The 12,445-nt window shown below is 40.4% G+C and overlaps 1 protein-coding gene across 2 annotated transcripts in view; it reads right to left on the reverse strand.

The window, feature by feature from the left end:
• rock2a (rho-associated, coiled-coil containing protein kinase 2a) overlaps positions 1–12,445 on the reverse strand; it is a 57,832-nt gene that overhangs the window by 4,790 nt on the left and 40,597 nt on the right. For both annotated transcript variants that reach the window (XM_008301814.1, XM_008301806.1), the window contains 19 exons: positions 11,105–11,193; positions 10,938–10,986; positions 10,373–10,508; positions 9,460–9,551; positions 8,118–8,364; positions 6,547–6,653; positions 5,031–5,190; positions 4,637–4,797; positions 4,081–4,265; positions 3,905–3,974; positions 3,295–3,398; positions 2,540–2,726; positions 2,175–2,268; positions 1,981–2,075; positions 1,661–1,852; positions 1,356–1,524; positions 722–792; positions 543–631; positions 314–392 (listed from right to left, as the gene is read on the reverse strand). In XM_008301814.1, coding sequence (XP_008300036.1) covers positions 314–392; positions 543–631; positions 722–792; positions 1,356–1,524; positions 1,661–1,852; positions 1,981–2,075; positions 2,175–2,268; positions 2,540–2,726; positions 3,295–3,398; positions 3,905–3,974; positions 4,081–4,265; positions 4,637–4,797; positions 5,031–5,190; positions 6,547–6,653; positions 8,118–8,364; positions 9,460–9,551; positions 10,373–10,508; positions 10,938–10,986; positions 11,105–11,193 — 2,376 coding nt within the window. The remainder of the gene's footprint in view (positions 1–313; positions 393–542; positions 632–721; positions 793–1,355; positions 1,525–1,660; positions 1,853–1,980; positions 2,076–2,174; positions 2,269–2,539; positions 2,727–3,294; positions 3,399–3,904; positions 3,975–4,080; positions 4,266–4,636; positions 4,798–5,030; positions 5,191–6,546; positions 6,654–8,117; positions 8,365–9,459; positions 9,552–10,372; positions 10,509–10,937; positions 10,987–11,104; positions 11,194–12,445) is intronic.

The following is a 12,445-nucleotide window of genomic DNA, read 5'->3' on the forward strand; positions in this document are numbered from 1 at the left end:
TAACTCTGACTCCATTCTTTACAATTCTCTCAGCACGCTCTGCAGCACATGTAGCAGAGTACACGTCACAGCTGAGCAGACAAAGGTGTCTTCACAGTGAGCTGTGAAGTAGTTTGTGATATACACTGCTGGAAAGATAATAAACAACGACCCCATCAGAGTATCGCCTGCTATATCAATATTGGATATTTATAGTCTCTAAAAATTGGCATCTGTAAACAAAAATCCATCAGTCGGGCTCCAATTCGTACCATCCAGAAGGTCAAATTCAGAAGTTCAGAATTAAAATGATTAAAGCAGTCTTGAGGCACACCTGGAATATCCTTGGAATCTCTTTGGCGTCAGCACGGTACACATCTGTTTGAGTGACAGGCCTCACGTGGAAGATTTTTCTGTGTGATGAAAATAAGTGTTATGTTTCCTTCTCAAACCATCTAAAAAGTGAATTTGTGCATTTCAGTACAACAGCAAATGCGCCTATAAGAAGAAAGCAACAAGGACTGAGTAGTTTTAGCAAAGGAGCAGTCAGGTGCCATACTCACTCTATATCAAGCACCATGTAGGGAATGGACTGCTCTTTGTCTTGCTCGCTCTTGTAGAAGAGAATCTTCTTGCTGCTTACTATGACATACTAAAGAACAGGACAGATATTGTGAGGAAACACCTTAATCAAAGAGACCTGTTTTACATCATTAAAGCAGATTCACTGGTTTATTCATACCTTTTTCTCCCATCCAAACTTCTTTGTGTTGTTTCTGACAGGGAGAGAGAGCCAACCCTCGAGCCTCGTTCCTGAGTGGAAGAGACACAGAGTTACGATGCATACAGTTTTGATTCCAAACAAAAGCAGAGGGGGGCAGGAGCCTTCAGTGCAGTTTTCCGAAAATAATGGCTGCTTGATTTTCACTTCACAGCAGCGAACCAAATATTTATTCTCATCACTCCTGAGTAACTTGTAAAAAAATGTTTCATACTAACTGATAACAAGTCTACACCTGTTACGCCTACATTGTTTTGGAGTAAAAATAACAACTGCATAAACTAAACCAATAAAAGTCACATATAAAAAAAATACACAGAATATCAAAGGAGATTTAATCCTGATGCAGCTAGAATTATGGTTGGAATACAAACAGAAGGTGGGGAAAATGTTTTCGATAAAATTAAGCAGCTGTTTGAGATAGATGGGAAACGAGGTCAAATAGGGCAGGTGAAGGCATTCATAGAGGAAAAAACTGGTATTCTTCACCAAAGATAGAAGAACATCAGATACTGAAACGTATTTCAGTCAAATCTCTTAATACTTTCAGAAACGCTTAAGAATACTGCTTTATTTACAGCAGCTGAGCTCTTACCTGTGTATTGATCATCAGCATCAAACTCAGGCCCGCTGCTGACACTGGCAGAGTCCATAGACTGAACACTGAGCGATTGCAAGAGATTCCTCAGCTGCTCTATGTCACTGTCCTTACTGTCCAGAGCCATCTGCAGCTCAATGCGCATCTGACTTTCATCCGACAATTGCTAAAACAAGAGAGGAGAACATTAAAAAGAAGAGAAGCCCATCACTTTCTCTCAGCAGGGGAAACAATGACACTTGGGAAAAGGAAATCTAAATGTCAGGGCTATCTCACTTTTTGAAAGTGGACCATTCACTTACTGCCTGCATTTCGTTGATCTCTCTCTGGTATTTGATAATGGAGCTGTTGAGCTTTTCCTTCTCCGACCTCAGCTCCAGCTGCAGCTTCCTGTTCTCCTTCTCCTTTCGCCGCATGTCTGTATCATTACCACGGCGACTACCACCCCCACGTACTTCCTTCCTTTTCATGATCTCCTCCAGCTTATTGACAGCCTGTGGATAGACACGAGTGATGAAAACTGTGATTTATGAAACGATGTGATGGGAATAACTTTAAATTTAGCACATAAATGGTCTGATTAGATCTAGATCAGTTTGTGCCTCATGTTTGTAACACCAACCTGAGTTTTCAGCGTCCTTTCTGACTGCAGCTGTTTCTCAAATCCTTGTTTCATCTGGTTGATCTGCTGCTCCCAATCCTTCGACTTATCTGATTCTAAAAAAAGACACACATCAAGAGTGAATGACAAAACCATGACAACATGATTTAGCTTGTAATGCAAAAGGAAGCTTGAATTTTAAACATTTTAATTACCTTCGGCTGCCTCCTTCAGTTTGTTGTTCAGCTCCTCCTTCTCATTGGCCAGATTGGCAACGTCACTGGTCAGGGTTCTGTTGGCTTCTTCCAGCTGCATGGAGCAGATAATATTGTCACTGCTATTGGTAATAGTGCGAACTATCCAAGCTGACTGCCACCGTCCAACCTAAGGTCATATTGGTCTGATTTCAGCACTTAAAGTGTGCTGTAGTTGTGCATCATGTTGTAATACTTCAGTAATGTTCACTATGGTTTCACTTAACATATCAAAAAGCTGCTGAAACCACCTACCAATTGAATCTATCGTCCAGATTGAACATATTAACTGGAAAGGTCAGGGAACAGGTGTTGCTGCAGCTCACCGAACTGATGGTGATGTCCTTCTCAGCTAGCTCTTGACGATGGCGGGCCATCATCTCCTTCAGTTCCAGCTCCTTCATTATCTTCTCCTTCTCCAGGTCTGAGTACTGCTCCTCAGCGATGGAACGTGCCAGCTGCTCTGAGTCAGCCTTTGTCAGAGTGATCTCTAGCTGGGCTGCTAAAGAGTCCCTGAAAGAAATTAGAAAAAAATAAATCAAAGACTGAATGACAGCGACAAATCCAAATGTACAAATGTCTAATTCAGAAATGACTCTTATGTCTTAATTTGCCTGGGTTGTGGTTGGGTTTCAACAGCTATTTTTATTTTTTTAATTGGAATAGATGACCGTAAGAGTTTGGAGGTGTTTTGATTTGTACACGCATTCAATCAGTGGTGTCCAAACAGTTCTAAATTCCCCACAAATCTTGTGCTGTGTGCGTCCAATGTGCTCTTCACACCTCAGGAATAATCACATTGACACGGTGCTAACAGTCCAATCTGTAACAACAACTGGAATGTAACTACGGCATAATCCTGTAAAAAGTGCATAGTCACAGCCAGCCTTGCAGAAACATCCACAGGAGCCCTGTGTGTTTTTCTGCATTCGATACGAGGAGCAGTGATGTGCACCTATTGAAGTATGAATAGAACTGTGTGCATATCAGCTGTTCGCATTCAAAGTCAGCATCAGTTACGGGGAAAGCATTTTTGGCAATTGGCATTCATTTTATATTGAATTTTAGACAGAATAACCACCTCTCCTCCTGCAGCTCCTGCAGAGACTGCTGCACATCTTTGTAGAGTTTGTTCCTCTCCTCACATTCCTCCTTCAGTTCACGGACCTGGGTCTTATAGAGAGTCTGGAAAATAGGTAGCAGGTTAAATACAGCCTCTCCGCTATCACATTCACATATATAAATCTTTGCTGGATTAATGAGGTGTGTAGAGGCAATTTCCAGCGGGAAGACCGGAGGAGTAAGAAAGTTTCTCAAAGGCAAAAACTACTTCACCTGAGTAATAATGAATGTGCACAGTGTGTAGAGATAAGCTAACAAACTGAAACTACGTTAAATGGAAACATACATTGAGGTTTCACTACGTGCTAGACTAGTCTGTTGACCTACATTCTGTAGTGTTTATATTATTAGAAAAACACATTAACTAATGGACGCCTATTGAACAGTGAACACTGGTGCAGCAACTCAATACACACAACAACGTGCATTAGCTACTGAAATTAAAGGATCGTTGCTCTGATTGTATGTTACAGCCTACACACTCAGCAAGTAAGATACAGAACCATGATGTGTTGCATTTACTCATTCTACATTCACATTTGCAATCACAGAACAGAACACAGACTCACTGAGAAATACTGTTCGGCCTCTAACTGGTCTTGTAATTCCTTCATTTGTCCGTCTGTGTCCTGTCTCTCTCTGGAAAGAAAGAAACAAAAAAAACATTCAGTTATCCATTGTCTGTCAAAAACTGAAGTGTTGTGTTCTAAAAACTAGAAAAGCATGAAATAGAATGTAAACTGACTTGCGCAGTTCTTGGTTCTGCTTCTCCAAGCTGCGCCTGATGTCCAGCAGGTGATTAGTTTCCTGCTTGAGCTGTTTCTCAGAGGTTCTCAGGACGTTGAGCTGCTGGTTCTGGGCCTTCAGGTCGTTTTGCGTCAGGCTGCGCTTCTGGGTCTCCTGCTCGATCTTCAGGGTCAGGTTCTTCACCTGAAAGAACGGATGAAATACAGAGGGGGCCTGAATAGAGGGCTAGTTTGCACACATTTAAATATGCATATTTATTTCCTAATGAAATGAAATGAAATGAAAAATCTGTTCTGGTTGTATTGGAATAGTTTTTTTTTAAATTTACTGTATTTCAAATTACTACTTGGATCATTAAGATAGGTTTTCGAAGTTGCTTTGAATTTGCTTTTGTCTGTATTTCCGATTTCGTAAACTGGGATTGAAATACAGTTTGTTATTCTATAGCTAAGAATCGACACATCGGTACATACGCTGTAGCATTTGTTTCTGTAGGTGGCATGTAATATCTTAACACACTTCCCTGGCCTCCTGCACAGAATATAAACACTCACCTCCTCTGTGAGGCGCTCCTTATGTCTGCGCAGCTCGTCTAGTTTCTGTAACGCCTGTTTATAGTCACAGTCCATCATGCTGCTGTGTTTCTCCAGCTCCAGTATTCTGTTCTCCAGTCGCAGTTTGGCTGCTCGCTCCTCCGCCAGCTTCTGCTCCATCTCTGCACACGGGTTATTCAATTATATCAGTGTGTGGTCCACATGTTTAAAGCCAAGATAATCAATAATGTATTTAAAGCTGTAATGTACATGACTCATAGCGCCGAGGCAGCATTGTGCATTGGCTTCGAATGATTTCACCAAGCTCAACTGTTGAATGCCTCTCTGGTACAAACTGCAGAGAACAGACTGTGAGGGAACAGCTTTACCGGAAACAAAGGGTCGGTGTCCTTACCCTTCATGGACTCTGACTTGGCACCCTCGATGGTTACTTTGATCTTGCTCTTGTCTGCCAGCATGGCCCTGGTGGTCTTATGAGACGTCTCCTCCTGTTCCAGCTCCTGCTGCAGCACCTTTAGCTTGTAGGTCAAATCAATCTCCTTGTTGCTCTTCTCCTGTACAGAGACAAAACAAACAGCAGAAGTGTTGTGAAAGATGTTGTGACAAGAAGAGCAAAAAAAAACAAAAAGAAAACCCAGCCAAGAAAAAAAAAATTCTATATTAACATCATGGCAAAAACACTGCCCTCTTTTCATCAGGCAGAAAAGCACTAACTGCAGCGACTGAGCTCAGAAATCCATGTCATCAAGTTATCATTAGTGTAGAAGCTATAGCAAGCTGATTAAACATGATACTTAACCCCTTAAGCCCTCTGCTGTTTTTGGAAATATTCACCTGGAAAAAACACCCCTATATGTAGTCAGCAACAGCTTTGCAACAAGTCAGACCAAAATGAACAATCTTCTGTGAGTAATAGACACCTGGGAGAATATTGAAACATAATAAGTCTCATTGTCTTCATCACCAGAATAGAACCACCAGAATAAGATTTGAAAAATTCCAGCCAAATTTGATATTTCTACCTCTGCCAAAACAAAACAATAAGACACTGGAAAATAAATAACAGCCTTGCAACAATAAGCCAGTAAACACTGTTACTGAACCTGTTCTCACCTGCAACTCCACTGAATTTGATGCAGCAGAAATAAAGCACAACACATGCTACATCCATTTTACTCATACCAAGTGGCCTCTTCACTGACTGTGACACGCTTGGCAACCTTGAAAAATGGCAATGGTTGCGTTTTCATAACAGATACAGCCTGGGCCAGGGTTGAAGGAGTTAATCCGCTATATTAGCATTAGGTATGGAACAGTTTAGTAGCCATTCAACTTAAATATATAGTCAAAGTTCAGTGAAAGAAATGATCATCAACAAATCAATGATTGAAGATCCACGAAGACGGCACCCATAATTTCGCGAAGTAATGTGTAATTTATGCCTTGTGCCTTTTAGGATTCATCTAAAGAGTAGGGGTTTTAAGTCTCGTCAGTAATTGTATAGATTGTTCATCTGTCTTCTGTTGTGATGCTCCGACCATAAAGACAGCACAGCATCATTCTACACTGATGCTAAATGAATCAAATGATCTGGTCTGAGAAGTTCATCTAAAAAGGAACACAAACACTATTTGTACAAGGTGACAACGAGGTGACCTGAAATCAAGATGCAGATTGAGCCATTGGGGCCATTCAGATTTCCCTTTGACTTCATTTAGATTAGGCCTATGACTTCATTTAGATTAGGCCTATGACGTAATTCACTCATAGGAAAAGCATTCTGAAGCAGGAAATAACAAAGATGCTGAATATTGTAAAGTACATGATACAAATAAAACCAAATCAAGACAGAATAAGGGCCATAAGGTTTTGAAATCGGGTTTCATCTGTAGTTGGACTTCATGATGTACCTTCTCCAGATCAGTGAGTTTCTCCTGAAGCTGTCTCTTCTCAGTCTCAGCTTTGGACAAAGCCTGTCGTTGCTGACGTGCCTCCTCCTCCAGGCCAGCAATGCGTCCTGCAAGACAACAAAATATGCATATAACCCTCCAGCAAACTGCAAGCTCAAACTATGTGCTCACACACAATCCCCCAACAAGTGTCTTTGGGGATTTTTAGCTTTCTTGTCAATCTCGTTATCACATGTGTACACCACCCTGTGTCCAGCAAGATCAGGGCAGCACTGTGCAACCACCAATGCCTTGTTCCAAATAAATCACACACATTACCCCAATTACTTGAAGTAAGCCACTGCTAGCAATATTTTGGTGAACATAAATATTTACATAGCTCAAATGAATGCTATTTCTCCAATGATCCTTTGTTCACTGGACAAAGCAGTTCAATGTAGATTCAATTACAGTGTTTTATGTTGTTTGATTTAGGAATGCAGCACACAGGTCAATGCATCCTACAACTGTAGTTTAACTGGGTAGAAATCAGGGCGTGTTAACTGTGTTTGTGTTTGAGTATGACCTCACCTCAATTAACACAGTCAGATAAGAGGTTTTATATGACAGTTTAAGTAGTCTGAGCACCAATCTAATCAGATTATGGTTGAATTATTGGCCTTGATGTAAACATACTCCTTTGTATAGCTACGCAAATGCATTCTTGGAGCTGAGCAGTACAGCCACAGTCTGCTATTGTTACAAACTGACTAACAGCTGCACTGGAGCCAACCAGCCTTTAAAGCATTACATGTATTTTGTTGTGGTCCAAATACATTTAAGGCAACACTTTCTCTCTCACACACACAGACACAGGCAGTAAATGTGTTTTTTGCTGAACGGATTTTGGCTTAAATCACACTCCAGTGCAAATTTCTTATTAAGGTCTGAAGAGCTTGTTTGGTGCCCTCAGTTTGTGGGTGGCACGGTGCTCTTGCCCATCCAGCTGCCCTCGGTAAATCTACCGTGTAAGCTGCAAGGCAGGCAGATGGAAAATGACTTGAAGTGGAAGAGATACTGAACTTTTATCACAGGCATGTAATATCATTACCACCTCATAAAAACACAGGTAACCATATCAGCCACCCCTGGAAACAGCATTTCATACACAGAAGTGCCTTAAATTGTGAATCACACTGACGGCCAACTCTGCAGTTGTGTAACTATCAACTACCATATTGTGCTCCAAGTGTTTTTGCTGTATTGTTTTCTGTGTTTACTTTATTACTACGTGGTAGCTAGGAGGAGTACGGGTGTAAAAACCCAGCTCTGTGTGGCTGACAACTACTGCAAACCAAAATGAATAAAATTGGAACACAGACTGCATTTCTCTGTAAAGTCATATAAATACACTGATGTATACAATATATAAAACATATTATCTTAAAATCTGATAACAATTATGATGTTGCATTTGTACTAATGCTAATGTTCAGTAGCTTTAATATTCAATATTAATACATGTAAATGACTATTGACAGACCTGTGTAGAAATCTTTCTGTGTTTAATGCAGTTCATGTGTTTTACTCACCCATCAGGTCGCTGATGGTTTCCGAGCCCTGGCTGTGCTCCCTCCTCTCCGTCTCCAGTGCTGCTTGCAGGCTGATGCATTCCTTCTCCAGGCTGAGCTTGCTACGCTCCAGCAGGCAGCATTTGTCCTGCAGCTCGCGCGCGTTGGCCTCCAGCTGCTGCAGCTGCTTGCTGCTCTCCGTCTGGGTTTTACGAAGTCTTGTCGCTGCCTCTGATTCAGCCCTCAACAGCGTGTTGGCTTCTTCCAGCTGACAGAACAACAATTACCCTTTGAGAAGCCTTTACGTGAATGTGAATATTGACTATCTGAGTGCAATAAACCAACCTGACCACATCACAGTGTTGATGTTTACCGCCTGTTTTTAGGCTGGTGGAATCCTCACGTGCCAAATCAATGCAGAAAATGTTTGAAGTCATCACTGACTTGTTTCCACATTTGTCTACTTGTTAGCACTGCTTTTGTTGGTGTTTGTGTGGAAGCACGATTATGCAAAAAAAAAAACTATCAAGAAGAATTTCAGGAAACTTGGTTGACAAGTGAAGCATGGCCAAAAAAAAAAGCCATTACATTTTGGTGTGGATCCAGATGGCTTTCTTTAAAAGTACGAGTGAGAGCATTGGCTTTGGCTGAGGTCTGCCCTCTCCGAGCTCCGTTCTACTTAATGTATTTAATGCAGCTGAAGGTATGTCCTGACCTTCAGTTCAAGTACTCTTATACTCCTATAGCAAATAACATTTACACTACAAACTTCAGTGTGACACTGGGTTTACAGGTTTAGAGGTATTTTAAGCTTATGAAATATCTATCTGTTTCAGGTTCTTATTACATAATATCTCATTCTTTAAAAAATGTTTAAGTAACTTACAAATCTTTATAATCATAATAAAGTAATAACCATTTCACACAAACCTCCTACATATTTTATTTTTGCAAACTAATTACACAGAGCTCACCTTCTGGCTCTAATCTTCTATCACATATCTGTTATCTTTCCACAGTGTACGGACAGAGATAGGACAGAAAGGTTTCATTATATCTGCTCCAGCCACTTGGATAGATCGCACAAAGAAATGTAAGATCCCATTATTAAAGTAAATTAAAGGCTGCCCTTCAAGTTCTCTCAGTTTTTAGCTCATTTAAGCTTTCTTCTAAGTCACAATTGTTTTTTTTCTTTGAATCATCCTCTAGTGTCACCTGTTTTTTTTAGTAATGCTTTATATTGTATAGGCCAGACAGAAAGTGAAGAAAAGGCTGCCAATTTCAGGATTTATCTAGTAAAATAACGGTATTAAAAATGTTTTAAAAATATCTTTAATAAACATAAAAACAATAGGCAACTGACCTGTTTCTGTAGATGAATGTTCTTCTCATTGGAAATGTGTGAATTTTGGTTTCTTCTCTTCATGTCATCCAGCTGGTCACGAAGACTGTTGACTGCACAATACAGAAAAACACATGATATATATGATGGTGTTTCAATGAAGTGAGGTTTAAATGCTAGGATCAAAAAGTTCAAAAAAAGTTTATCTATAAATGCACCAAGATTTTATAAGAGAGATATGAGATGAGAAACATGAGGATGATTGTAATACAGAGCTGTTGATTCTTTGTTTTTAACTTTTCAGCAATGAATTGATTTAAGGGACCACAATTACAAACTGTAATGAGTAGTATTAGATTAGTAGTATGTATATCAACCTAATAAAGACAATTAATTTCTAAGGCAAAGCAATGAGTAGCCCTATTAATCCCCCCTTTATTTCCCACTGGTCTCTTTGGCCAGGCGATGGCAGTATTATCCCACATTATCTCAGTCAACTCGCATCCAAATTGTCTTGTTACCAAAAGCAAAACAAAAAGTCTCTAAATTCACAGAAAACAGGAGGTGGGTTTTATAGGATTCCTGTTAACTGTGTTACAAAAACAAACTCAATGGTAGCTAAGAGAAAGTGCATGTGGGGACAGCTTCATAGCTTTAGCATCAAATTAGCTGCTATTTATTGAATAATCTGCTCTAATGTCTCACTAAGTACGTGAAAATCACATTTTATTGTGCAACTGCATTGTGTCACATGAGCATGACAGCTCCTTGTCTTCATATAATGCAGATTATAGATAATTACCATTTAGCATCTTCATTAAGTTGTCCAATTAGGAAATAATGAATTGCAAATGATTGGGGGGGAAAAAAATACACATCTAGCTGAACATACAGAACCTACAGTGTGTGTTTCATACAGTGCGTCTCGTGTCACCTTCGTTCTCCAGACAGCGCTTCCTATCGGCCTCGTTCTCAGCCTTGCGGTGGCTCTCCAGGCTCTTGTGCTGCAGCAGGGCCTTTTCTCTCTCCAGCTGCCTCAGACTTGACTCCAGGTTCTTTCTGGTGCTCACCTAAAAATCAATCATAAGACTTTGTTCAACATTTCCTATAGGGCTGGTTTCACGCTGCTGTGATTCCATAACTCACTTTATAAGAAATGGTTTCTAAGAATCCAATCGAGGCTTAACTCAAATCCCAATAGATATTTTAAGGAGGTTGTTAGAATTCAGCGAGCAGCTCCAGCTGGATATGACCCACTGGTATTCAACCGGAACATGGTCAAGTGTGGATAATAAGAATCATTATTCTGACTCAAATGCAATTTTTGGGAGAGTCCATAAAATTGGGTGAGGAAGATAGAACTTATCGAATCCCAGCAGGGAAGGTGGATCATTGCACCAGCAAATATTAAAAGTAGGACAGAGCCAAAAAAATATTCAAGTACTCTCCAACAGTAACAGGTGTATGCAGGTGTATTGCTTTCTGAGTGGTAACCCCACCTCTTCCTCGAGCTCTTTAGAGATTTTATCCAGACGGCTGGTGGCAGCTCTGTAGAAAAATAAGTCAAACAAACATTTCTAGGACTGACCAGCATGACCACTGTGCTTTTGTAATAGGCACAACAAGATGAAACATTATCACTCATATGTGATGGGTTTTGCTGTACCTGTATTTGTGCTCGAGGTCATCTTTGACCTGCTTATCATTATTCATCTGCACCTCCAGGTGACGAAGTTTCTTCTGCAGAGCTGCTGACTGTAAAGAGACAAAGATAAAAACATCAACCAATCACGCATGTCCCACAGGTCACATAAATGACAAAGCAAAGGGTGCTTCTAATTTGTCTTAATGGTCTCCTCAGTTCCCACAATTGCATCTTAGTTGCTCCCGCTGGAGATGTGAGGAAGAGATGTAGGAAAACACAATGGCGCTTTTAGAGAAATTGGACATCTAGTCATCTGAACCAACTGCTGAAACAAATGTCAGTCTGCATGTATTACCAGCAGTGTGCACCTTAGCGCTTGCAGATGATGTGACATACTGTACAAATATTAATAAGGCCGAACAGCTACTACTGCCACCACAGCAGTGTATCGATGTCAGTGTAAAATATTTCAGAATGTTTCTCCTTAAAAGGTGAAATACACACATCTCATCCATCATACTTCTGGTCAACATCAGTGAATATCTTTATTTACCGTCTGCTGTCTGTTCTGTGTGTGCTGAAAAAAATCACTTAATAGGACACTAAGAAAGTGGCTCAGATCGATCCTCACAGTGTTTTAGCCAACAAGCAGAATGTAGTGTTTGCGGTCATGCAGTGGCATAGACCACATGCGCAGAAAGGCTCTAAACGTCTCCAGGAGGATGGAGTACATTCAGAGGATTCTATAAAACCCCTTGTTTTTTGCCCCACGGGACTCTGTTACTTTGTTTATGGACACAGACCACAAACTCCCATCCTCTGTCAGTCTCCTCAATGCAACAATTGCAGCGGCAGGTTTGTTTTGGTTCAGCTATGACAAAGACACACCCAGTTCCACGCTGTATAAAGCTGGATCCACAAGCCCAAGTGTTAGTGTCCTTGCCATGGCAACGTGGAGGTGGCGAGGCTTCTGAAGGAGCAGTTCTACCTGTTTGGATGCTGAGTTCAAATTTCAGCAAACTGTCTTGCTTACTCTACCTTTTAACAAAGATCCCTGTCGATTTATTAAAATGTTATTTCAAAAATGATCAACGTATCTATCAAACCAAAGTTTGTAAAATTATTGCTCAGGCATCATAATCACGTAAATCAGCAATATTTTATTCAGAATTTGTTTGTAATAACCCAGATTATGATTGAACAGTCTCATAATTTGGGAGCATCATGCTTTGTCACTGATGCTCAGATCATTAGCCAGAAAAAATGATAAACAGGTTATCCTCTGCATGACTATCCACGATAAAGGTAAAAATGTAAAAATGATGAACTGATGAATGATGAAAGTTGCTTTTTGTTACCTTT

Source organism: Stegastes partitus, unplaced genomic scaffold (genome assembly GCF_000690725.1).
Source record: "Stegastes partitus isolate 25-593 unplaced genomic scaffold, Stegastes_partitus-1.0.2 Scaffold36, whole genome shotgun sequence".
NCBI lineage: Eukaryota > Metazoa > Chordata > Actinopteri > Pomacentridae > Stegastes > Stegastes partitus.